This window comes from Ambystoma mexicanum, chromosome 1p, assembly GCF_040938575.1.
Source record: "Ambystoma mexicanum isolate Mex_15411 chromosome 1p, UKY_AmexF1_1, whole genome shotgun sequence".
In the NCBI taxonomy this organism is placed as follows: domain Eukaryota; kingdom Metazoa; phylum Chordata; class Amphibia; order Caudata; family Ambystomatidae; genus Ambystoma; species Ambystoma mexicanum.
The window spans coordinates 203,876,672-203,898,486 of record NC_090921.1 but is presented as its reverse complement, the minus strand read 5'-3'; the positions used below and the strand labels follow the sequence as shown (position 1 = coordinate 203,898,486).

General features: G+C 45.3%; 1 protein-coding gene across 1 annotated transcript in view; it reads right to left on the bottom strand.

Annotated features, from left to right (window-relative positions):
- Positions 1-813: 813 nt before the first annotated feature.
- The window catches only part of LOC138469060 (vomeronasal type-2 receptor 1-like), a 121,926-nt gene continuing 100,924 nt past the window's right edge, over positions 814-21,815 (bottom strand). The window contains exons 12-13 of the mRNA XM_069609026.1: positions 15,536-15,659; positions 814-1,742 (exon numbers count right to left, since the gene is read on the bottom strand). Of these exons, the coding sequence (XP_069465127.1) occupies positions 814-1,742; positions 15,536-15,659 (1,053 nt within the window). The remainder of the gene's footprint in view (positions 1,743-15,535; positions 15,660-21,815) is intronic.

Here is a 21,815-nt window from a genome sequence, read left to right as displayed (position 1 = left end):
ATCACCCACAGATTCAATCGCAAAAGGGGAGGAAGCTTCCCAGCCCGCACCCCTGCACTCTGGAACTCTAGAACGAGCTCTGTGGCCACCTCTGTGAAGAACCATCCAACGGCAACTTCAGGAAGAAGCTTAAAACCTACCTCTTCAACTAAAACTCTTATTGCCCACCTCTGGTGTCCGTTGCCTCCATTTATGTTCTCCCTTCCTAATGTAACCACGCCCTGATGCCCTTGGGCTTGGCACCTTCATATAAATGCCTAATTAAAAATAAATAAAATAATAAATATATGGCATAAGGCCTGACACTCATTTGCTCCATTTGTTAAATATCATATGTTCCCTTTTTATGTCTGCAAGCCCTAATACAGTCATCACCAATATGTTCTCAATAACTACGTAAAGAGTCTTATAATGGGATGCCCACCACTTGCTGTAAAGGACATTTGGTTGAAGAGGATGCTTTAAATAATATAAATACAACGGACCAACAAAAGTAACATGCAGATGGGGGCAAATGGTAATAGCAAAGAAAATGATGTATACACATTTATTTCAGAAATACTTCTGTCATACTTCTGTCATACATATACAAACTATTTCAACCACATAAATAAACTATAACAAATTATACAAAATGCAAAATAAAAGTAGCACATCAAGAACAGGAGATACACATGTATTTGTTAATTAGGCAGCGTAACAAAGACACATAAATATAATATATACACTTTTATATTACATGGGAACCAGTGATGTACACCACAAAGCAACATGTAAGAAGGCTTGACGTATATCAAGCAAAAGAGAAAACATTTAAGAATGTTTGTTTTTATTGCTTTGACCCGTTTCCCTGCCCATGAGGTATTCCCTTGTATTCATCTCTGGTCTTAACAAAATAATGTAACATTTTGGAATAAATATACAGAAAACCAATGCAGAGCTGGAAGTCAAGATGGCAAAGATCTCCATGGCCACCATATATTTTCCCTTTGTGCTGAGATAAGCTGGAATAAAAGAGATCCAGACACTGAGGAAGGCCAGCATGCTGAAGGTGATGAATTTTGCTTCGTTGAAGCTGTCGGGCAATTTTCTGGCAAGGAAGGCCACTATGAAACTAATGGCAGATAAAAGTCCAAGGTACCCAAGCATGCACCAGAATGCAATGGGAGATCCCTCATTGCATTCAAGGATTATCATTCCAGGTTGAGATAGAATATTGTATTGTGAGAAAGGAGGAGAGACACTTAACCAAGAGACACATAGGAGAATCTGAATCAGTGTACCAACACTGGTGACCATGTACGATAATTGTGGTCCCACCCACCTCCTAAGATCACTGTTGGGTTTTGTGGCATTGAAGGCAATTACAACCATGATTGTTTTGGCCAAGATGCAAGAGATGCACTGAGTAAATGTGATTCCAAAGGCCACCTGCTGGATGAGGCACTTCTCTCTTGTTGGATAGCCAATGAAAGCGAATGAGCAGAGAAAGCATAGGGTAAGAGACATGAGCAGGAAGTAACTGAGGGAACGGTTGTTGGCTTTAACAATTGGGGTATTACTGTGATTAATGAAAAGAACCAATATTGCTGCAGGCATCAATGAACACAAAATGCAAATAACGGCTAATATGATGGCTAGAGTCTCCTCATAGGAAAGGTACTCAGTGGTCTTCGGAATACATTTGTCCTGCTGAGCATTGGGCCACCTATCCCATTGGCATTTGAAGCAATCAGCTGCATCTGAAAGACAGAATCAGAAAATAAATACACAGCACACTAAAATAATATTTCATTGATGGAGAGTACCAGTGGGGCATAAAATACAAGAGGCACGCACTGGACACTGGTTTATAAGATAAGAGAACATGGGATTGAATGCATGTGCAGTATAGAGACCAAAGAGAAACTAGTACAACTGATTGCCATTTCAGTGCTTATAATGTCTAACAGGGTTCTTCCTTGTTCCCCTACCACTTAAGTCCCCTCCCCTTTTCCAACAGTCATCTCAAGATGTCCCAACAACCTATTGTCATCTCTTCCCAAGGTGAAACATTTCTAGTCTTCATCTAGAATGATATGGAAGAAACAGACACAAAAAGGTTGAGTTTGTAATCTTCCTCATCTGCCAAATTTTCATGTGGCCGCTGGGATTCCCCACACAGTGTAGAGTGAGTCACAAAGCCAGTGCAATGAGATCAGTCTCTTGCACCATGGGGAAGTTTAATTTCTCTGTAGAAATCAATAAGTACCTTACAGTCACAGACCATCATGGCTGATGCATGCCATGCCCATAGACACACATAGAAGATCACTCCCAATTTAAAGAATGCAGTGTTGGAATGTATATGAACCTCCTATCCACCAAGGTTTTGGCGTCTTTCACTGCAGTATGTAGTTAATCATCAGAATTCAATTGAAAGAGCCTCATCCTGCAGTAGCACTCAGGCTCCATCACCCTGTCTCTCCTGCCCCAATAAAAATGAGGCTATTCATTTACTGCCTATTTATGTATAATCAAATAATGTAGGGCTTGGGCAGACCAACAAATAATGGAACAGTTAGACAGAGTGGTTGAGATTGAGGCACACAATAGACAACCTCTGATTATTATATTGGGAGATCTTAATGCCATGATTTCTTACCCGGAATTAGTTGAACAAGAGATAGCATTGAATACACCATTGACCCAACTAAGGCAAGACAAGAGCAATGGTAATGGACAGAAATGGCTTCATTGTGTCATGAGTCCTGAATTCCTAATGCATAACGGCAGATGTAAGCGGGACATCCCAGGAGGATTTTCTAGGTTACATAGCAGAGTGCATCCACTTGGATTACTGTTTCATACCATCATGATATTTTTCACTTATCACTGCACCAAATATTGTACCCAGAGAAGAAAGCGCCCATCTTCTGTTCATGATATACTGACTATCGGAGGCCATTAATGATGATCAGGAACTTATTGGTTAGTTATATATCAACAAAGGCAGTAATCGAATCATCAGGAAACCAGGCAAGTGAGAGGATGATAACAGATTCTTAGATAATTTGGAAAGGAATTGTGGAAATCTGAAGAACCATCTAAAATCTATCGATATATTACTGTTACTAAGGGTCATTGCATAGCCCAGACAGCAAAAAGACATTAAGTGAATGTGTAGGGAATAAAAGGAGAATTATGAAAATCTCATTGCCACTTTGATCATGGCTTCCTTCCCTAATAAGAAGCCCATAGGCATAGGATTTCAGCATCATGATTGGAATAACAAACAGAATCATAGTAATATCTATGAGAGCTACATCAGAGACAAAATCACATAAAAGTTGGCAGGATTCTTTGCGATCCAGTGCTGCTTCCGGAAGTGGCCAAACATCTTAAAAAACAATATTGTTGCTGGCTACATAAGCACAGAAGTAGCATAAAACTCTAAAGCTGGCAGGCAACCTATCCAGATCTGTAATAGTAATCATGCTTGGACCTTATGGAGACTACTGAATGGAAATGGGGCTTGGCCCAAGCTTGTAGAGTGGGCCACTGAAGAGACATGGGCTAATCATATTAAAGACAGAGTTACTGAACACAGTGGGAAGGGAGGAAATGGAAACAAAAATCTCAACACAAATGAGATGCAAGGAGTAAAAACTCGAAGGCTCCAGGCCCAGATGGTTCATGTAATGTATTCATGAAAAAGAATCCAGAAGTAAGGGGAGGGATACTGTCACTGCTTTTCCCTACTATAAGTTGTAAAGGAGTTCTTCCTGTTCCTTGGACCAAAAGTATAGTAACAGTAAAAGTTACCACATTCTAGCTATGATAGGTGCATTGGCTTAGATCTATGCCATGGTGCTGCTGGTGGAACTGAATGAGTTGGTTAATCAACTAGAGATTCAGCCTTTTAATCAGACTGGGTGTAAAAAAAGCAACTCTGGCCTTCACTACCCTGGTTGAAAGCGCTTGGAACTTTCCGAAACAAGCAGTTTATTTGGCCTATGTGGACATTAGTGCTGCATTCAGCACGGTAAATAGAAAAAAACTCTGGGCCAAGTTCAATGATTGGGGGGATCCAGGAGGTCTGCTCAATGAAATTAGCCCTTTATATAGATATACAACGGTAAAGATAAGACGTAATACCAAAGGTTCCCTTTCAACCTCGTTGTGGACATCACAAGGGTTGAAAAATGGCTGCATCTTGGTTCTGTTACTATTTAATTTATATATGTCAAATCTAACAGCACAAATTGCCAGAACAAAACACATGAATCTAAGCTTGGGAATACGCATATCTCTTGGCTCAGATATGCAGATGATTTAATGTTGATAAATCTAACCCCAAGGGGATTGCAGGCTCCCCTAGATCAATTAACTACTGTCATGATCCTTGCCCCTGGCCCTCACTGGCAAGTCAGCCTTCCAGTTAGGGCCAGGTCAAAGGCCTTAAAACCTCATCCAAGACTCTTTTGGAGTCAGTCCTGGCGCCTTTGGCGCCAGGCTCATAACCATCATAATGACCAACATTATAATGGGACTATTTACTTGGGACTATTTAACTAGGGGGGGTTCAGCCAACATGGAGGCACACACATAGCTCAGTTACAAGGAACTGAGCTATGCGGTCTAGTATTTTTGGTGTGGCAGGCCTGGGACTACTTTACCTGGACTACTTTGGGTGTGGCAGGCCTGAGACTATTTTACCTGGACTACTTTACCTGAGACTATTTAAACCACACCCAAACAGAAGAACATGCTTTGCGTTATTCTGCTGTGGGCAGCGTAACGCCCACCGTGTCCAGTTATTTGATGCCAGCTTAACTGAAACCAAGGACCTGCTGAGAGAGAAAGAACACTACGAAACTCTCATAAACGGACAAAGTTTTGACCTGATCAATGCCCTTAATTCCCACCCCCTCCTCCTCCTCACCTGTAATTGCTTCTTCAGAGGAGCTCTCGGTCGATATCGTTCTTCTTTCTCTCCAGGTGATGACCGGCTGTTTTTTGTGGAGTTTAGGACGGGCTCTACTGGAGGCCACCTTGCCAACTAGCTATATGCTTGGCAGTGGGACCCACAGGGAGTCACCTCACTACCAGGGAAAAGCGTGGCTGAAAAACCCTGGACGACTGGATGTATTACCAGTACTGTTGGTATTTGATGGTGTTGCTTGAATTGAGAACTCCAATTCCCAGAAGGCACTCCAGAAATTCAAAGAATGTTATTCCAGAGAGGGTGTAAAGATTCAAGGATGACATGAAGCCCAAAGAATCACGGAAAGCGAGGATAATTGCTTCAGTGGAGGAGGAGAGAATAGGAAGACTGGAGCCCGCTAACTAATACAGTAAAGCGGACAGAGCCAAAAACCCTGGGAAGGAAGCAAAGGACATTACTGCACGGAAGGGAAGAGCCTGTACTGAGCCGGCAGTAGTGAAGCTCGAAACACGGGGAAAACACAAAACAGGAGACCGGGCTGGAGGGAGGGAAAGGACAGAGAAGGAAACTGCAGCGGAGAGGATACACTTACTTCGGAGCTCGAAGGAAGTAGAACACAGCGTGTTAACCCGTAGAGGAAGCCGCGTTGCAACGCACCGGTGCTACTGATAGACGCGTACTTGTACGCGTCTCTCCGTGCATGCGTCAGAAGACTAGACCGCTGCATTTGCCGATACCAGGTTAGCCCCTCCTCCATCGCCGCCACAGTTTCCATGGCGTGCGTGTCATGACAGTATGACCCCTTCGCCAAGGACCCTGTCCTGGCTTCCCTGGATGAGTTTGATGGAAGAGGCGCAGGAGTCTGGGTGCACTAAGGTTTCTTGCTGGTTCTCATGATCTTTCTGTCCAAGGGTATCCCTTCCAGAGAATGAGATATTGAAGCACTCCGTGTTTGTATCGGGAGTCTAAGATGCGGGATACTTCATACTCTTGGGTGTCATTCAGGCTTGGAATTCTTCTCTTGATCTTCTTTTATAAGGATCGGGTTTGTATTCCTTAAGAAAGGAGGCGTGAAATACTGGATGTATCTTAAGTAGGGAGGGTGGCAGGTTTAACCTGGATTAACTTGTCAATTAATGGTGAAAGGACCAATATATCGTGGAGTGAATTTTCCTGGATTTATTCGCCTGGGTAGGTATTTGGTGGATAGCCAGACCTTATCCCCGATTCTCCATGCTAGGTTTAGCCTTCTGTTTTTGTCTGGCCATTTCTTATAAGCCTGGCGACTGGCAGACAGGGTTTGCTGGGCCTTCTTATGGGTTCGTTTCAGAGAGTTCAACAACTGATCAATGGTGGGAACATTGGTGGATTGAATTGCGGAGAAAGGTATATTTCTGGGTTCGTACCCATAGGTACACGTGAAGGACTCATTCCGATAGCTGAGTGTGTGGTATTATTATAAGAAAACTCAGCCACCGATAAGAGATGACACCAATTGTCCTGTGTTTGATTGCAGTAGCATCTGAGATACTGCTCAAGCGTGGCATTCAGGCGTTCCGTTTGTCCGTTACTCTCTGGATGGAACGCAGATGACAATACCCTCTCGATATGTAATTGTTTACACAACATAGTCCAAAACTTGGAAGTGAATTGTGTTCCTCCATCAGGTACAATCGTGTGTGGTAATCCATGCAGTGGTACAATCTCTTTGATGAATATCTCAGCCGTGACAGTGGCAGATGGAGTACCTTTGAGAGGAGAAAAATATGCTAGTTTACTGAAAGAGTCGATAACTACCATGATTGCTGTGCACCCTTCTGATTCAGGTAGTTCCATAATGAAATCCATTGATAAGTGTTGCCAGGGTCCTGCGGGAGGTTTCTCTTGTTGGAGGAGGCCCAAGGGTCTTGCTGTACTGTACTTGCTCTGTGCGCATGTAGGACAAGAAGAGACGTACTCCAAGGTATCTTTGGCCATTGTTGGCCACCAAAAGTGTTGTCTCAGTAATTCCAGTGTGGCTGAGCGACCTTTGTGTCCCACAAAGGTCGCTCAGCCTCCCAAGCCATTACCTGGTGTCATGACCTACATTGGTAGGTCATGACACCAGGTAATGGCTTGGGACTGCAGGACTTGAGTCGGTAAGTATAGCAAGTTCTCCTTAAACAGGAACTCCCCCTTGTGGATCAAAGACAGTATTTGGGTATTAGATGATGTCTTCTGTGCTTCCAGTACCTGTTGCAGAAAGGTGTTAATGGCCCTGATGAATCTCTTCCCATTTAACAAGTACTCGTGTTCGGAGTATTTTCCTGATTCTTCACCAAAACTTCGTGAGAGGGCATCAGCTAAGTGATGCTCCTTCCCTGGTAAGTATGTGAGTTCAAAATCAAATTGGTAGAAGAAATTTGCCCTTCTGGCATGTTGTGAATTTCTGCATTCCATTTGTCGTAGGATACTGAGATTCCTGTGATCTGTGCGAACCTGAAACGGGTACTTGGCTCCCTGTTGCAGATGTCGCCACTCTTCACAAACTTGTCTGATAGCCAGCAGCTCCTTTTCAATCACTGCATAGTTTTTTTCGCTGGAAGTAAGAGTCCTTGAGTAATAGGCTATTGGATGTTCCAGCTGGTCTTCCTTTCTTTGCAGAAGTGCAGCCCCGATGGCTCCCTGTGAGGCGTCTGTCTCTACAATAAATGGCAAGGCTTGATAGGGTTGCCTGAGGATGGGCGCAGAAGTAAAGGCTTCTTTGAGCTGATTAAAAGCAAGGTCAGCTTCTTGATTCCAGCTAAATTTCGTCCCTTTCTTCAACAGGGTAGTGATAGGTAGGACTATGTTGGAGAATCTGGTGACGAATTTACGATAAACATTGGCTAGGCCTAAGAACCTCTGAATGTCTTTCACTGAGTTGGGAGTAGGCCAGTTATTAATGGCTGCAGTTTTATTGGGGTCCATTTCTATTCGATTTTCTGAAAGAATAAAGCCCAAATAGGGAACCGTAGAAACCTCAAACAGGCATTTTTCTGGTTTTGCCAATAAAGTATGGTTTCAGAGACTTCTGAGTACCTCCCTTACATGTTGACAATGTTGTTCTAATGTCGCTGAATAAATCAAGATGTCATCTAAATATAACACTACAGAGTTGAACAAAAGATCACTAAATCTCTGAAACTGGGCTGGTGCGTTGACTAACCCAAGGGCATTACCTTGTACTCGTAATGGCCTAAGGGAGTCCGAAAGGCGGTTTTCCATTTGTCCCTTTTCCGTATTCTTAGGAGATGGTATGCTCCTCTGAGGTCCAGTTTGGTAAACCACTTTGCTCCTTGTACTGCTTCCATGATATCCTTTATCAAGGGCATAGGGTATCTGTCTCTGATTGTTAGACTATTAAGACCTCGAAAGTCAATGCAAGGTCTGAGTTCCTTCATTCCCTTTTTTGGAATAAAGAACAAGGACGCCCCAGCTGAAGAGGTGGATTCTTGTATAAGGCCGTTCTGAAGATTGGTTGCTAGATATTCTCTTAAGGCTTCCTTCTCCGGAAGGGACAACGGGAACATCCTCCCGAATGGGACCACAGCTTCTGGAATGAGGTTGATTTTGCAATCTTGGGTACGGTGTGGTGGTAGTGGTCTGGACTGTGTGTCAGCAAATACGTCTACAAATTCTTGGTATGCCACTGCAGAGTTGATACTCCTCGCTGGTTTTGCACTCCCTTGGTGGTATTGCTTTTCTTCGTTGGATAGACAGGACTGAAAACAAAGTTCAGATCGGAATTCCACAGTGTTGGTACCCCAGTCTATGCCAGGATGGTGTTTTCTCAGCCACGGGATACCCAGGATCACCGGGAAGTGGGCTGCCTTTATTAAATTGAATACAATTCTTTCATGGTGTGTTTTCATCTTGACCATGACCTCCTGAGTCTCTTGTCTGATAAGACCTGAAGATAGAGGGGTGCCGTCAACACCTTCTACAGGAATCGGTTGTTGCTTTTCTCTTCTTGGAACAGCATGTCCTCTTGCCCATTGGTCGTCCATAAAATTCCCAGCTGCTCCACAATCCAGCATGGCGAGACATTCAACTGTTTGGTTCTTTGTCCATTCCATAACCACCTTAAAGACCATTAACTGGTGGGAGGGATCCAAAGCTACGGGTGGATTAGTAACACAAGGATTGGCCAGTGAAGCCCCTTCCGTGTGCCTGTTCAGGGTCGAGGTCTTTTGTTTCCCGACCTCCTAGGAGGCACTTCGGGACAATCGTGCAGAAGATGTTTCTCAGAGCCACAGTACATAAGTAGACTCAAGTCCTTTCGACATTTTCTTTCAGCAGCAGTCAGGGGACCCCTGGCTGTACCTATTTGCATAGGTTCTTTGGTCTGAGGTTGGAGTCTTTCGGAGGTAACAGGTGGGTAGGAGAGGGGAGCCTGCGGAATGCTTGGTTTGAATTTCCTTCTTTCTGCCCGTCGCTCAGAAATACGGTATTCAATTTGAAGAGCTAAGGCAACCAGTTCTTGAAAGGAAGCTGGTATAGCCACCCTGGAGGGTTCATCTTTTATCTCCTCATGTAATCCTCTTCTGAAGAGCGTTTGCTTGGCCGAATCCGGCCATCCGGTCTCCAGCGCAATTCTCTGGAAGTTTGAGACGTACGTCTGTACGTCCGAAGGACCTTGTTTGTTGTCCAAGAGGTTCTCATATGATGTTTATAACACTTCTGGTCTTTCAAACCTAGTGCGTAATTGTTGTAAGAAGGTTTCATAGTCATTCAAAACAGGGTCTGAATCTGTAACCAGCGGGGTTGCCCCATGCAAGAGCATTACCCCCTAGATTCGAGATGAGAAATCAGACTTTCGCCCGGTCCAACTCATACATCTTTGGGGGGAAAGTAAAGTAAACCCGACATGCGTCGAGGAGTTATTTTATTCTTTTGGGGTTACCCTCGTATTTACCACAGGGTAAAGGCATAGGTAGAAGATCGCCACGAACATCGTCTCTTTGAGTGATCTGTTGCCTCAAGGAAGCGTTGTCTGCTTTAAGCACATTGTTCTCTGCTTTCATCGTCTGAAGTTCGGCAGTGATTCCTTGTATGGCATTGACCAGTTCTTGGTATTGTTCTAGGCTGGCCATCTTGGGTGTTGCAAACTCTCAGAAACTGACAAAGTTTTGACATGATCAATGCCCTTAATTCCCACCTCCTCCTCCTCCTCACCTGTAATTGCTTCTTTAGAGGAGCTCTCGGTCAATATCGTTCTTCTTTCTCTCCAGGTAATGTCCAGCCTTTTTTTGTGGAGTTTAGGACAGGCTCTACTGGAGGCCACCTTGTCAACTAGCTATATGCTTGGCAGTGGGCCCCCCAGGCAGGCCGCCCCACTACCAGGGAAAAGCGTGGCTGAAAAACCCTGGAGGACTGGATGTATTGCCAGTACTGCAGGTGTTTGACGATGTTGCTTGAAGTGAGAACTCCAATTCCCAGAAGGCACTCCAGAAACTCGAAGAATATTATTCCAAAGGATTCGAGGATGACGTGAAGCCCAAAGCATCACGGAAAGCGAGGATAATTGCTTCCGTGGAGGAGGAGCCAATAGGAAGACTGGAGCCCGCTAATTAATACAGTAAAGCGGACGGAGCCAAAAACCCCAGGAAGGAAGCAAAGGACAATACTGCACGGAAGGGAAGAGCCTGTACCGAGCCGGCAGAGGTGAAGCTCGAAACACGGGGGGAAACACAAAACAGGAGAGCGGGCTGGAGGGAGGGAAAGGACAGAGAAAGAAACTGCGGCGGAGAGGATACACTTACTTTGGAGCACGAAAGAAGTAGAACACAGAGTGTTAACCCGTAGAGGAAGCAGGGTTGCAACGCACCGGTGCTACTGATAGACGCATACTTGTACGCGTCTCTGCGTGCGTACGTAAGAAGACTAGACAGCTGCATTTGCCGATACCAGGTTAGCCCCTCTTCCATCGCCTCCACAGTTTCCATGGTGTGCGCGTCATGACAGAAACTTACCTGGAACAGTATCCTGTCTTCAATCCATCTCTGACTTCAGTTCCACTCACCTGAAGGTACGAACTCCATCATCCGGCACCGCATGCATCCTGGAATACCATAACCTGGAAAGAGGAGAAAGAAAAACAGTATTAGTAAGCGTTTACTCACGTTTCCTCCCGAATGAAGAAAGCCACACAATTCTTACCTGGGTAGTCATCTCCTGGTCAGTATCATTGCTGGAACATTACGGCGCTCGGCGAGGAACATCGCAACCTGCAAGGAGAGAAAAGACACAGGTTAGCAATATAAAAGGCGAAACAGCGCCACCCATTGTGCATTACTCACCGGACAGCATCGCGCACACCGCGCTTTCACCTACCGGCCCATGCTCATCTTCAAACTGCATGACAACACCAAAATACCTTTCCATACCTAAAAGGAAAGAAGCAAGACATTATTATTCGAACTAAGAGGAACATAAGAACTGCATATAAAGACTGTAAAGCAGCAAACCTACGGAGTCGCAGCAGGCCTGGATTCCCACAGGGGGGCTTGCACCAGTGAAGTAACTTGCTCGCTGCTCGCCCCACACATCTACGCACTCCTGCCACGTGGAGCAGGACGGAGAATCCACCTTTTACAATATTAAGGTGAGGAGAAGGCCCAAGGGGGGGGAAGGAGTTCAGGCCAAGGGAGGTGGTAAAACATAACAACAATCTGGTATTGAATCCAGCTCTCCTATATTGCAGACCCATCTTTAACCAGAGGCCTTACCAAGGGACCGGGAGAGGGTTCAAGAGTGCAAATCATCCAACCAGGGCTGGGTGGCATCCCTGTGGATACCAGGTGAGCGTAACAACTACATACAGGAGTGAACATAACCTTATCATCAATACCGCAAAAACTAAGGCGATGACCTTCTACCAGGTTGAAGGAGGGTCATAACCAACTACATTTGGAAATGGAATGGTTTGTGCCATAGAACGTGTAAACCAATATCATTATTTGGGAGTGATCATAGATGAAAATTTGACAAGAGTGTGGGTGCCCCTTTACTGAGACCAAACAGGGTTCAAATAACCTCAAACTTGAAATGGGGTCCTCAGTTTGAAAAAAAAGGGAATTACAGCAACAGGTTGGTGTAGTTTAGCAACACAACGTGCTGGCTATACCTTGGTGTCAGTTGTGACCGTGTATAATATGAAGATCATTCCCAAAATGACATATGGCATGGAGGTTTGGGGGAGAAAAAGGGTCAAAGAGTTAGGCAAAATTGAGAGCCATTCCATTAAGAAGATATAAGCATGCCAGTTAGAACACCTTTGGAAAACATAAATGGGGAATTTAACATTTGTTCTTTGGAGGCGCTAATAACAAATCGGCAAGTAATGACTTATTGGAAGATGAATAACTCAAATACGAACACCTTGCTTTACTATACATAGGGAGAAGCACAGAGGATGCAGAACTATTCTAAGCATGCCATTAGTATTGAAATTATCCAAAAGGGAATTAGGTGGGAGCAGCGGCTCAACTTATTTGAGATATCAACTGCCAGGGTTAATTTAAACAAATCATTGAAACTGGCACTAGTAGAACTTGATAGAGCAACATTGGATAAATTTAGCCAGTTAAGCACGTAGTAGAGAACGTATTGGCAACCGAAAACCACCCACCGCCCTTGCAAAGTATTTAAATGAATTCCCGAATTATCTCCCTTGATTCAGCTTTGGCCGATTTCTGCAATCCCTTCTTCGCCACTGGATCTTTCCTGTCACTCCTCATACATTCCCTTGTGCACCCTCTCCTCAAAAAGCCTTTTTCCGACCCTTTCTGTGCAGCTAACTACCACCCTATCTCTATCACCCCCTTCCTGGGCAAACTCTTGGAGAAGCTGGCCCTCTCCCAGCTTACCCACCACACTGAATCTGTTGGTTGTCTCCATGATCACCAGGCTGGTTTCAGAGCTGCAAGAGGCACAGAAACTGCACTTGTGAACACCTGTGAACACTTGCTCTCTAATCTCGATTCCAACTCTGCTTCCGTTCTCATCCTTCTTGACCTTTCCTCTGCCTTTGATATAGTCAATCATGCCACTCTTGTAAATCAGGTTTGTGATACCCTTGGCATCACAGACCTGGCTCTGGACTGGCTGACCTCCTTCCTCTCTGAATGACCTTCCCAGGTTCAACTGGGCCCTTTTCTCTGCTCCATCTCACTCACCACCTGCGGTGTCCCTCAAGGCTCTATTCTCTCACCTTGGCTTCCAGTGTTATGCAGATGACACCCAACTCTCCTTCAAGCTTCCCTCCTCTGCCTCCTCCTCTTACTTTCTCATACCTGACTGTCTGTCTGCTATTCAGGCATGGTGCACAGCTAACAATCTCTGCCATAATGCCAGGAAGACTAGGATCCTTCTCGTTGGGACTCGAGATTCCTCACTTCCCCTTAAATTCTGGCCGCCCTCCATGGGCCCCCTCCCTGCACCCCTTCAGTGAGGCAAACATTCTTGGTGTCATCTTTGACACCTCTCTCTCCTTCTTTCCTCATATCACGGAACTCGCCAAGGAGACTCACTTTCAGCTTCACCTCCTCCCCTTCCCCCAGAAACTCAATGGGCCTCATTACAATAGTGGCGATCCGGAAACAAGAGTTCCGGTAAGACTACCGGCACCCTTTTTTTTCAGACCGCCACATTCTGAGTCTGCTTCCCGGGGTCGCCTGATCCCGACAGGTCGGATCCTGCCGTGTGCAGCGGTCAGAGTAGGCAGACTGATCACGGAAGCACCTACACCATTAGTAATGGTGCCGGTGCTTCAGTGTCCTCACTCCCATAGAGTCCTATGGGACTCTATGGGAATGGGGATTAACAAAATTAATTATTTATGGGTCCGGCTGGAAACACACCGGTAGCACCGGAAGGGTAGACACCAGACCTGTATTGAGGCTCAATGTTTCTAGTGCTCTGGTCCTCTCCAAGCTGGACTACTGTAACAGCCTATTCCTCAACCTTCCTAACTGCTCCCTTGACCCCCTTCAACTAATCCAGAATAAGACTACAAGATTTATCCTTGGCCTCAATCCCAGGGACCGCAAATCTCCAGCCCTAAAATCTCTCCACTGGCTGCCGGTTGCTGAGAGGATCAAATTCAAAACCCTCAGCTTCATCCACAAGATTTTCTGGGACCTGGGACCCCACTACATCCAACTCTCTCTGCATAAATACCTCCCTGCTAGAGCCCTTCGTTCTTCTAGCTCCAACTCTCTACAGATCATACGCTTCTCCAAGCAGAGCATGGGGGCTAGATCTCTCTCCTCTGCAGGTACCTTCCTCTGGAATGGTGTGCCTGACCCTCTCAGACTTCAGCCGGATCTCCTTAAATTCTGGAAGCCTCTCAAGACCCTCCTTTTCTCTTCCTCCTTCCCTCTCCCCCTCCCCTTGTCATTTCCTCTCCCTCTGCCTGGCTGCCTGGTCCCTTCAGATTTGCACAGGGCACCAGACCCTCCCCTACTAGTCTACCCCTTGCCTTCTGGGCTCCTATGCCCTTCACTAGCCTGGCTGGCCCAGCACCCCATTATCCCTTGCATCCCATTGCTCACAATTAGCATGTAGACCTTTCTGCCCTGCAGTCTCTTCTCCCTGGGCTCTGTTCACCTGGCTCCCCTGGCACTCGTGTAACCCTCTGGCACTCCCCCAACCCTCTGGCACTCCCCCCTCCCCTGCACTTCTTTTACTGCACTTTCATGATATGAATGTCACAAGGCCTAGTAGGACTGTATGTCCCCCCTTTCCTGAAACACATTGTGTATAGGCACATTATAAAAACCAATAAATAAAAATACAAAATAAAAGGAACATATCTAAGATATCATTATATGAGAGTTCAGTTTAATTTGGTAGACACTCTAGATGTTATAGGTCCCAGAATGGCTCTTTCCCAAGAGGAGAGATCTTGTAGATTATGTTCAAGAGGGGCTATTGGAACAACTCAACATCCTTTGTGTGCTTGACCTGCATTAAGCGGGATAAGAAACATAATGCTTGAGGCAGTGGGAATCGGAAAGAATGATTTAGGAGAATCAATGAATTGGTGGAACCTGCATATGGATGGCAAATGTATACCCTATGTATACCCTATGTATACCCTATGTATACCCTATGTATACCATATGACAACATTGTAGATGTGCATACACTCATTCTTAGAGGGAAGAGGACAATTATAATGATGAACGCGATTAATGTCAACATGTAGTGCAGGGGGAGTGAATTGTAGGGGAATGAGGGCTCTTTTTAGTGTTGTTTTTAGTGTGATGTATTTTTATTGTGAATGGGGATATTCAACTGAAGATTGAATTGCAATATTATTTATTTGTTGGAAATTTGATTAAAAGCCACTTTATTGGCTGTAAGATAATAATAAAAATAAAAATAAAAGAAATGTGATGCTTTACTCTTGATGTGCCTAAAGGTGTTTTGTTTTGGCATTTGTTGAATGTAATGTTTACACTAATATGCTGAGCTTTAACGTTGGACATTAGCGACATTGTGGAAACAATGATCATTCTTACATTTTGTTTGGCTGCTCTAGTATTAGCTAAAGGAGAAACTCAAAGCTTCTGCACTGCTTACCGGTTTGATTTGAAATCTCCCCTAGTGGGCAAGGGATGCACAGGTAACAGCAGACTGGTTCGCCCTCTCTCACAGCTTTCCTGGAGCCCGGCAGACAGCTTTGGGTGCACACAGAGGCTGGAATCTGCAAGATTTGAATGGATATAGTATAACACTCTAGAATGGATACGATGTGAGTTTAAACATTGCATCATTAAGTCCAGAATGGTTTGATTACTCCCAAATATGAATTTCCAAACACTAGCCAGTTACATAAATCTGTGCTTGACAGGGTATTTGTCCATGTGTGGCTCACAGCTAGCTTTTTGCAGATAATAGCTTGTTGCATAAGCCTACCTAAAATAACAGTTTTCCTTCAGCTGCTTGAGCTTATGGATGAATCTGATATATTGTCTGAGTTGCTAGTACATTTTGGCAAAGTCATTTCGTTAATTCGTTCTGAATTGACATCCCACCATTTTAGGCGATCGCCCTTTGTTGGCTCAACAAAGGCATTTTAGTTATGTGTTTACATATGTATTTTGTAGAGTTATACGATCTGAATGTATTGCAAATGGTACAAACCATAAGAGATATGCTATATTGTGTCCTGTCGCGGGTGGGCAGGGATTTTCAGAGTAAAAGGAACATTAAGGCAGATTTGCTGTTTGGTTTTCAGTGCAGGCATGTGTTTCTTCCAAATGCGTTGTATAAGCATGTACAGTACCAATCTGTCTAGCAAACAGTTTTAGGATCACAGAAAACCCCATTATATTTTTCAAGTTGCCCAACGAATAAGGCTTGAGTCTGGTAATGCACATTTTAGGTCATTTTACGTGGCAGTCCTGCAAAACATTATGCATTTGACCCTTTAAAGGGAACTTGTGATTTTCATTCAACGAATTAGTAATTCAGTATAAACCTTGTCCCTGGTATTTCCAATGTAGACAATACGCCTTTTCCCCGTACCCATTGTATAATGCAATGTGGATAACTGGATCTAGATCGCAGCAACATCCTCCTTGTGATGTTGTGAAAAATTAATGGTCCCCAAAATAGACTAATAATCAATGCAACCCAAGAGGATGTGGTTGAACTTGCAACCTCTATTGGTAAAGGTTATGGAACAAAAATATATGAGCTTCAAATAACTGTGTGGGCATGTAAGGGCATTGCAGCAAAAATGTACAGATGTGATTCCTGGCGTTGCTAGAAGGACATCATGTCTCTGGCTCAAGGCAATAAAAGTCTGCTTTCCACTAGAATCTGACTCTCAGAACAGACGGCAGGCAGATGTAAGAGACCTACTTACGAAAAAGGAGCAGAGCATTTTGAGTAAGCAAAGGTGTCTACATGAGGCCGATATTACCCCAAATTGAGCCTGTTAAACAGCATGAGTCTTAACCCTGCCAATCATGCCACAGAAACAGCACACTCTTTTGGAACACTTGGTGCTGGTACCTGAAGATTGTCCAATGTTCAGTAATGATTTGGCACTTACCTCTTTCTGATCCACAAAAAAATAGAATGCTGACCAGGGTCTAGATATTGGGTTGATTCTGAAATATAAAGGCAATTAGCCTCCTGTTTTGTTGTAACATGGCTAACAACTTTTGCAACATATTTGTCAGGTGAAAGCAGCTTAAGGTTTACCTTGATTTAGAAAGATGGAAACCTTGTGATATTCCTGGTGTTGGTCAACATCCTCAAAGGATTGCACTACTGTATTGTCTAGACTGTCCCCTGATTATTCATGAACATGAATAACTTTTAATTACACTGTGGGCCTCATTACGAGGTGCGTGGTAAGGGATTACCGGCACCGGTAAGGACACCGGTGCCGGTAATCCCTTACCACCCTATTCCGAGGTCCCTTAGCGGGTCCCTTCCTTAACGCCTGGTTTTACCACGCGTTATGGAAGGGACCCGTTAAGGGACTTCAGAGCTAATAACGGGCCCGCTAATAGCGGGTCCGTTATTAGCTCCATCCCCATTCCCATTGAGCCCTATGGGGGCTCAAATGGGAATGGGGAATGGTTCCCGGAAAGGGGACTTACCGGGTCCTCCAAGGTCGGAATGACCCGGTAAGTCCCTATTCCTGGAACACGGACCCGGAATGCGGTAAGGGGGTAGCCATGGCGCTAATAGCGCCATGGCTACCTCCTACCCGTAATGAGGCCCTATGTCTTCTGTTCCCAAATTAGCACAGCTCTCTGTGGGTCACCACCAAACTTCACAGGGAAGATGTATGATAATAAGCCCAAAGATACACATTGCAAGGAGGGGATCACAAACGTGTGCACTTATGGGCATTGTAGGGAGGTTGTGTGCCAATAATCTTGACATATACTAATAGTGCAATACATGTGTATAGATGGGTTACAAACATGAATTACTAACATGGATTACTAACAAAGCCATCTAGTGATAGCCGTGGGTCAAGGCCTTTCACCCTTTCCGCAGCTCTGCTGCGAGCTGCTCTCTCAGATGCCAGTGAAAATGCAGTTGTGAAGAATCCGGGGGCACCGGACTGCTCCCTTTCATCATCAGCGTCTGCTTGCTCCCAGGTTGCCGTAGCAACCAACAACAACATATAGGGAACAACGAGCCTCACCGCCGCGGCCCGGACCCCTGATAGGCTCCCCAGGCCTGCCAGCCCGCCCCTCCTGCCTTAAAGGGAAAGAAAGCAGACCGCTAGACAAAGCTGTCTGGTGAAGGCTGTGGGTCAAGGCCTTTCACCCTCTCCACAGCTCTGTTGCGAGCTGCCCTCTCAGATGCCTGTGAAAATGCAGCCGTGAAGAATCCAGGGGCAACGGAGTGCTCCCTTTCTTCATCAGCGTCATCTTGCTCCCAGAAGGCCATCCCGATGCCTAAAATGGGGGCCACGGTTGCCGTAGCAACCAACAACAACATTCAGGAAACAACGAGCCTCACCGCCGCAGCCCGGAACCCTGACAGGCTCCCCAGGCATGACAGCCTGTCCCCTCCTGCCTTAAAGGGACAGGAGGCAGACCGGCAGGCAAAGCTGTCTGGTGAAGGCCGTGGGTCAAGCCCTTTCACCCTCTCCACAGCTCTCTGCTGCTCACGGCGGCCGACGGCGGTCACTACACAAGGAAACATACCTTCAGCCCACAAAGGTAAGCAGCCTCTATTGTCAGCTGTTTGGCGGCCGGCAGCCATCCCCGTTGTATTCCCAACACTTATCCCTCTCCATGACTTCCTTGCTACCAGAGTTAGACGCCTAAGAGCGCGTACCCCATGTCAGCACCTTTCATCAGAACCCCCCTCCATTCCGGTCAGAAATGCTTGCTTGTGCACTTGCTCCATATGCATTTCAAGGACCCAGCGTCCTGTGCAAAGACACACCTACCACCCAACTTCAGCTGCCCTACACCAGTTGAGACTGTACCCAACACAGTCATATGTGTGCCAAGAAAGGAGAGTGCCCAGGTGCAGGGGCGTAGGAGACACTTCAAATCTGGGGTGGACAGGGGACATCTTGGGGACTTTGTTTTATTTAGTTATTTATTTATTGTGTTTTAGTCAAAGAACTCGACTTTTCACAAAATTAGAATTAAAATAGCAGTACGTATTAAATTACAAATATCACTGTATAAAACAAGAGAAAAGAAGAAAAGAAAACAGAAGAAAATTAAAGGATGCAGCAGCAAAGAACATGTCTTTGTATGTTGCATTTCTGGATTTTTCATCTGACTATGAGCTCAAGGTAAGAGAGAGGAAATAACAATTACTTCCAGTGGGCCACAGCTAGGACACCAGCTCGTTAAGAGGCAGATCACCTGTAAGTGGACTCCTGCCAAATAAAGGAGTTGAAGCCTTTTTCTACCAACTGCAAGTTACTACTTTTTTTGTGTGGGGCAAGGAGACTTGTATGTCTCTTGGAAAGGAAAGATGGGGGTTTCAAAGAAAGAGGAAATCTTGTTTGTACCTCTGAGTAAGCTCTGAGTAAGCCCTGTTATGGGAGTAGAGGGACCAGGTGTGTGATGTTGCTGCTTTGACTGTCCTCGGGGGGGTACAGCAAACAAGGAGGATGAGCGATCGCAAGCCCACCCCCTTATAAGCACTCCCCAGGTCCGCGGCCGGATGTGTCGGACCCGGGAGATGCCTAGTGGGGTGTATGTGGACCCAGGGGGTGGTCAGAAGGTCAGCGTGCTATGTGGGCTGCCCCTTTAGCGCCCCTGCGAGGGCCGGGTTAGCCTCTCACAATGAGTCTGTTCCCTCTTATTCCATCTCATGCTGGCTTCAGAGCCTAGCCTTTCTTTGCCTTTGTTATTCTGAATGCAGAGCTGGACTCTGTTCCTTTCTCGTTTAACATTTGCTGCAAAGCCTGATCGATTTGATTCTCTCATATGTTACTAGGACGGCAGAGCATGGGTCCTCTGCCTTGTTACATTATTCAAAGAGCCCCTCTGGCCTTTCTTTGCATCTCCCTTGTCTCACTGCTTGCTTGATTAATACATACCTCCTTGCTTGAACACTCAACATATTCTCCCTAACACAGCAAAGGCAGCTGCAGTCTTTCTTCACTTCTATTTGTTCCGTGCCTTGAATTGGCACCTTATTTCTGCTTTTCTGTCTGCATGGGAAAGGCAATTGCCAGTCACTGCCCTGATGGTTCTACTTGCCCATAAGAGGGCAACAGCTAGCCAATATTGGAAGAAGATGGGCATATTATGTTCCTAATGCCTAAACAAGACACACAACTCTTGCCTTTGTTTCTAACAGTAATTCAGTGGATGAAGAAACGCAAGAGCACACATATTGCTTATAAAGGAAGGGGATGATGTCACACTTGGTTAAGACATTTTGATCACGCCAGAAGCTAATTTCCAGCTGCAATTAAGCAATTACCCTTTAGACTTCTGGCTTTAAATAATGTTAGTATCACCTGGAAAGCACAGAGGTTGCTAAACAGGGTTGCTGGAGCACGAGGGATACCCTACTCGTGGGAATGGATGATTCGAGGGCATTCTTGCCCTGTTTTGGTGCCTGGCCCCTACAGCCATGATGGGGGGAGGGGCCTATTACTTTTGGTTGTACGTACCCTTTGAGGGTGGGCAGACATTGCCTCCTGCTTTAGCCCACTAACAGCTCGGCTTTGCAACTTTATCACACATACCTGTCAGGTGGCATGTAACTCAATGCTACTAATGTTATCAGCCTCAGAAGTCTTGAATCCTTTGCCACATCAATTAGGGTACAGGCTTGCCACCTGAGACTTACCCATGTCTGAGTCTGCATCTGTCGCCCTGTGGGGAATTCCCAAGAAAACAGCACATACATAGAATCACATTAGAAGTTTCCAAAAGTTTTATATTTGGATAGAATTTAAATTTTTGTATTTTACATTCTGAACATCATATTAAAGAACATGCACATAAGTAAACATAATTTGCATTATCAGAACAAAACGGAAGCTAGATACTGTTCTTGAATAATAATATTGTTGGACAAACGTAATGCAATCACTACTGTCGCTACTGAGAGTAGACGACAGGCGTCGTACAGAGAGTGAACAAATAAATAAACAGGTCAGTAGAGTATATATACATGGGAACAAACAGTTGACATTGGTAATGTTGTGTATTGGTGAAAAGCGTCTACACCAGGTGGTTTGGCCCTATAACCAGGCTAGGTGAGCCATTTATTCCTAGGGCCTTCATCTGTCAAGGGTTTCGACCCATGTTGAATCAATAGACTGGGTAGATGTGGGGATGAGCTGTCGCCGCCCATTATTCTATCCCAGAACAACCTAAATCAATAGACTGGGTGGATGTGGGGATGAGCTGTCGCCGCCCACATTCACGCCAGAATCCAGGAGAACTGCACAGTTGGCACAAGACCACTCCAAAGATACAACCTTCTTATGGGGGGTTCCACATCACCACTCTACTGTAAGGATGCCATCAAAACAATGTTAAGCAAGGGTCCTATTCTATCAAGCAAAAGACCACTCTATTGAAATGCAGTAATTCAAGACAGATCCCAAAAATGGATGCAGTACCGACAAATTCCCCAAGGTGGCGCTAGCGGTCTAAACTCTGACAGGAGAACTGGCTGACAAAGGGACCTGAGTCAACTGGACTTCAAAGGCCTGTTGGTTAATTAAAAAAACCTTAGCCACCTGCTTTTCCCAGAGGCCAAGAGGCTGGGAAACCTTAACACCTGAGAGATTCCCACACCAGGAGGCAGGATATCACATGACCCTGTTGATTGATTGAGGAGAGACTTCCAGGCAGCCTGCTGGAACCCACACAAAAGGCTCTTTCAGTTGAATGGG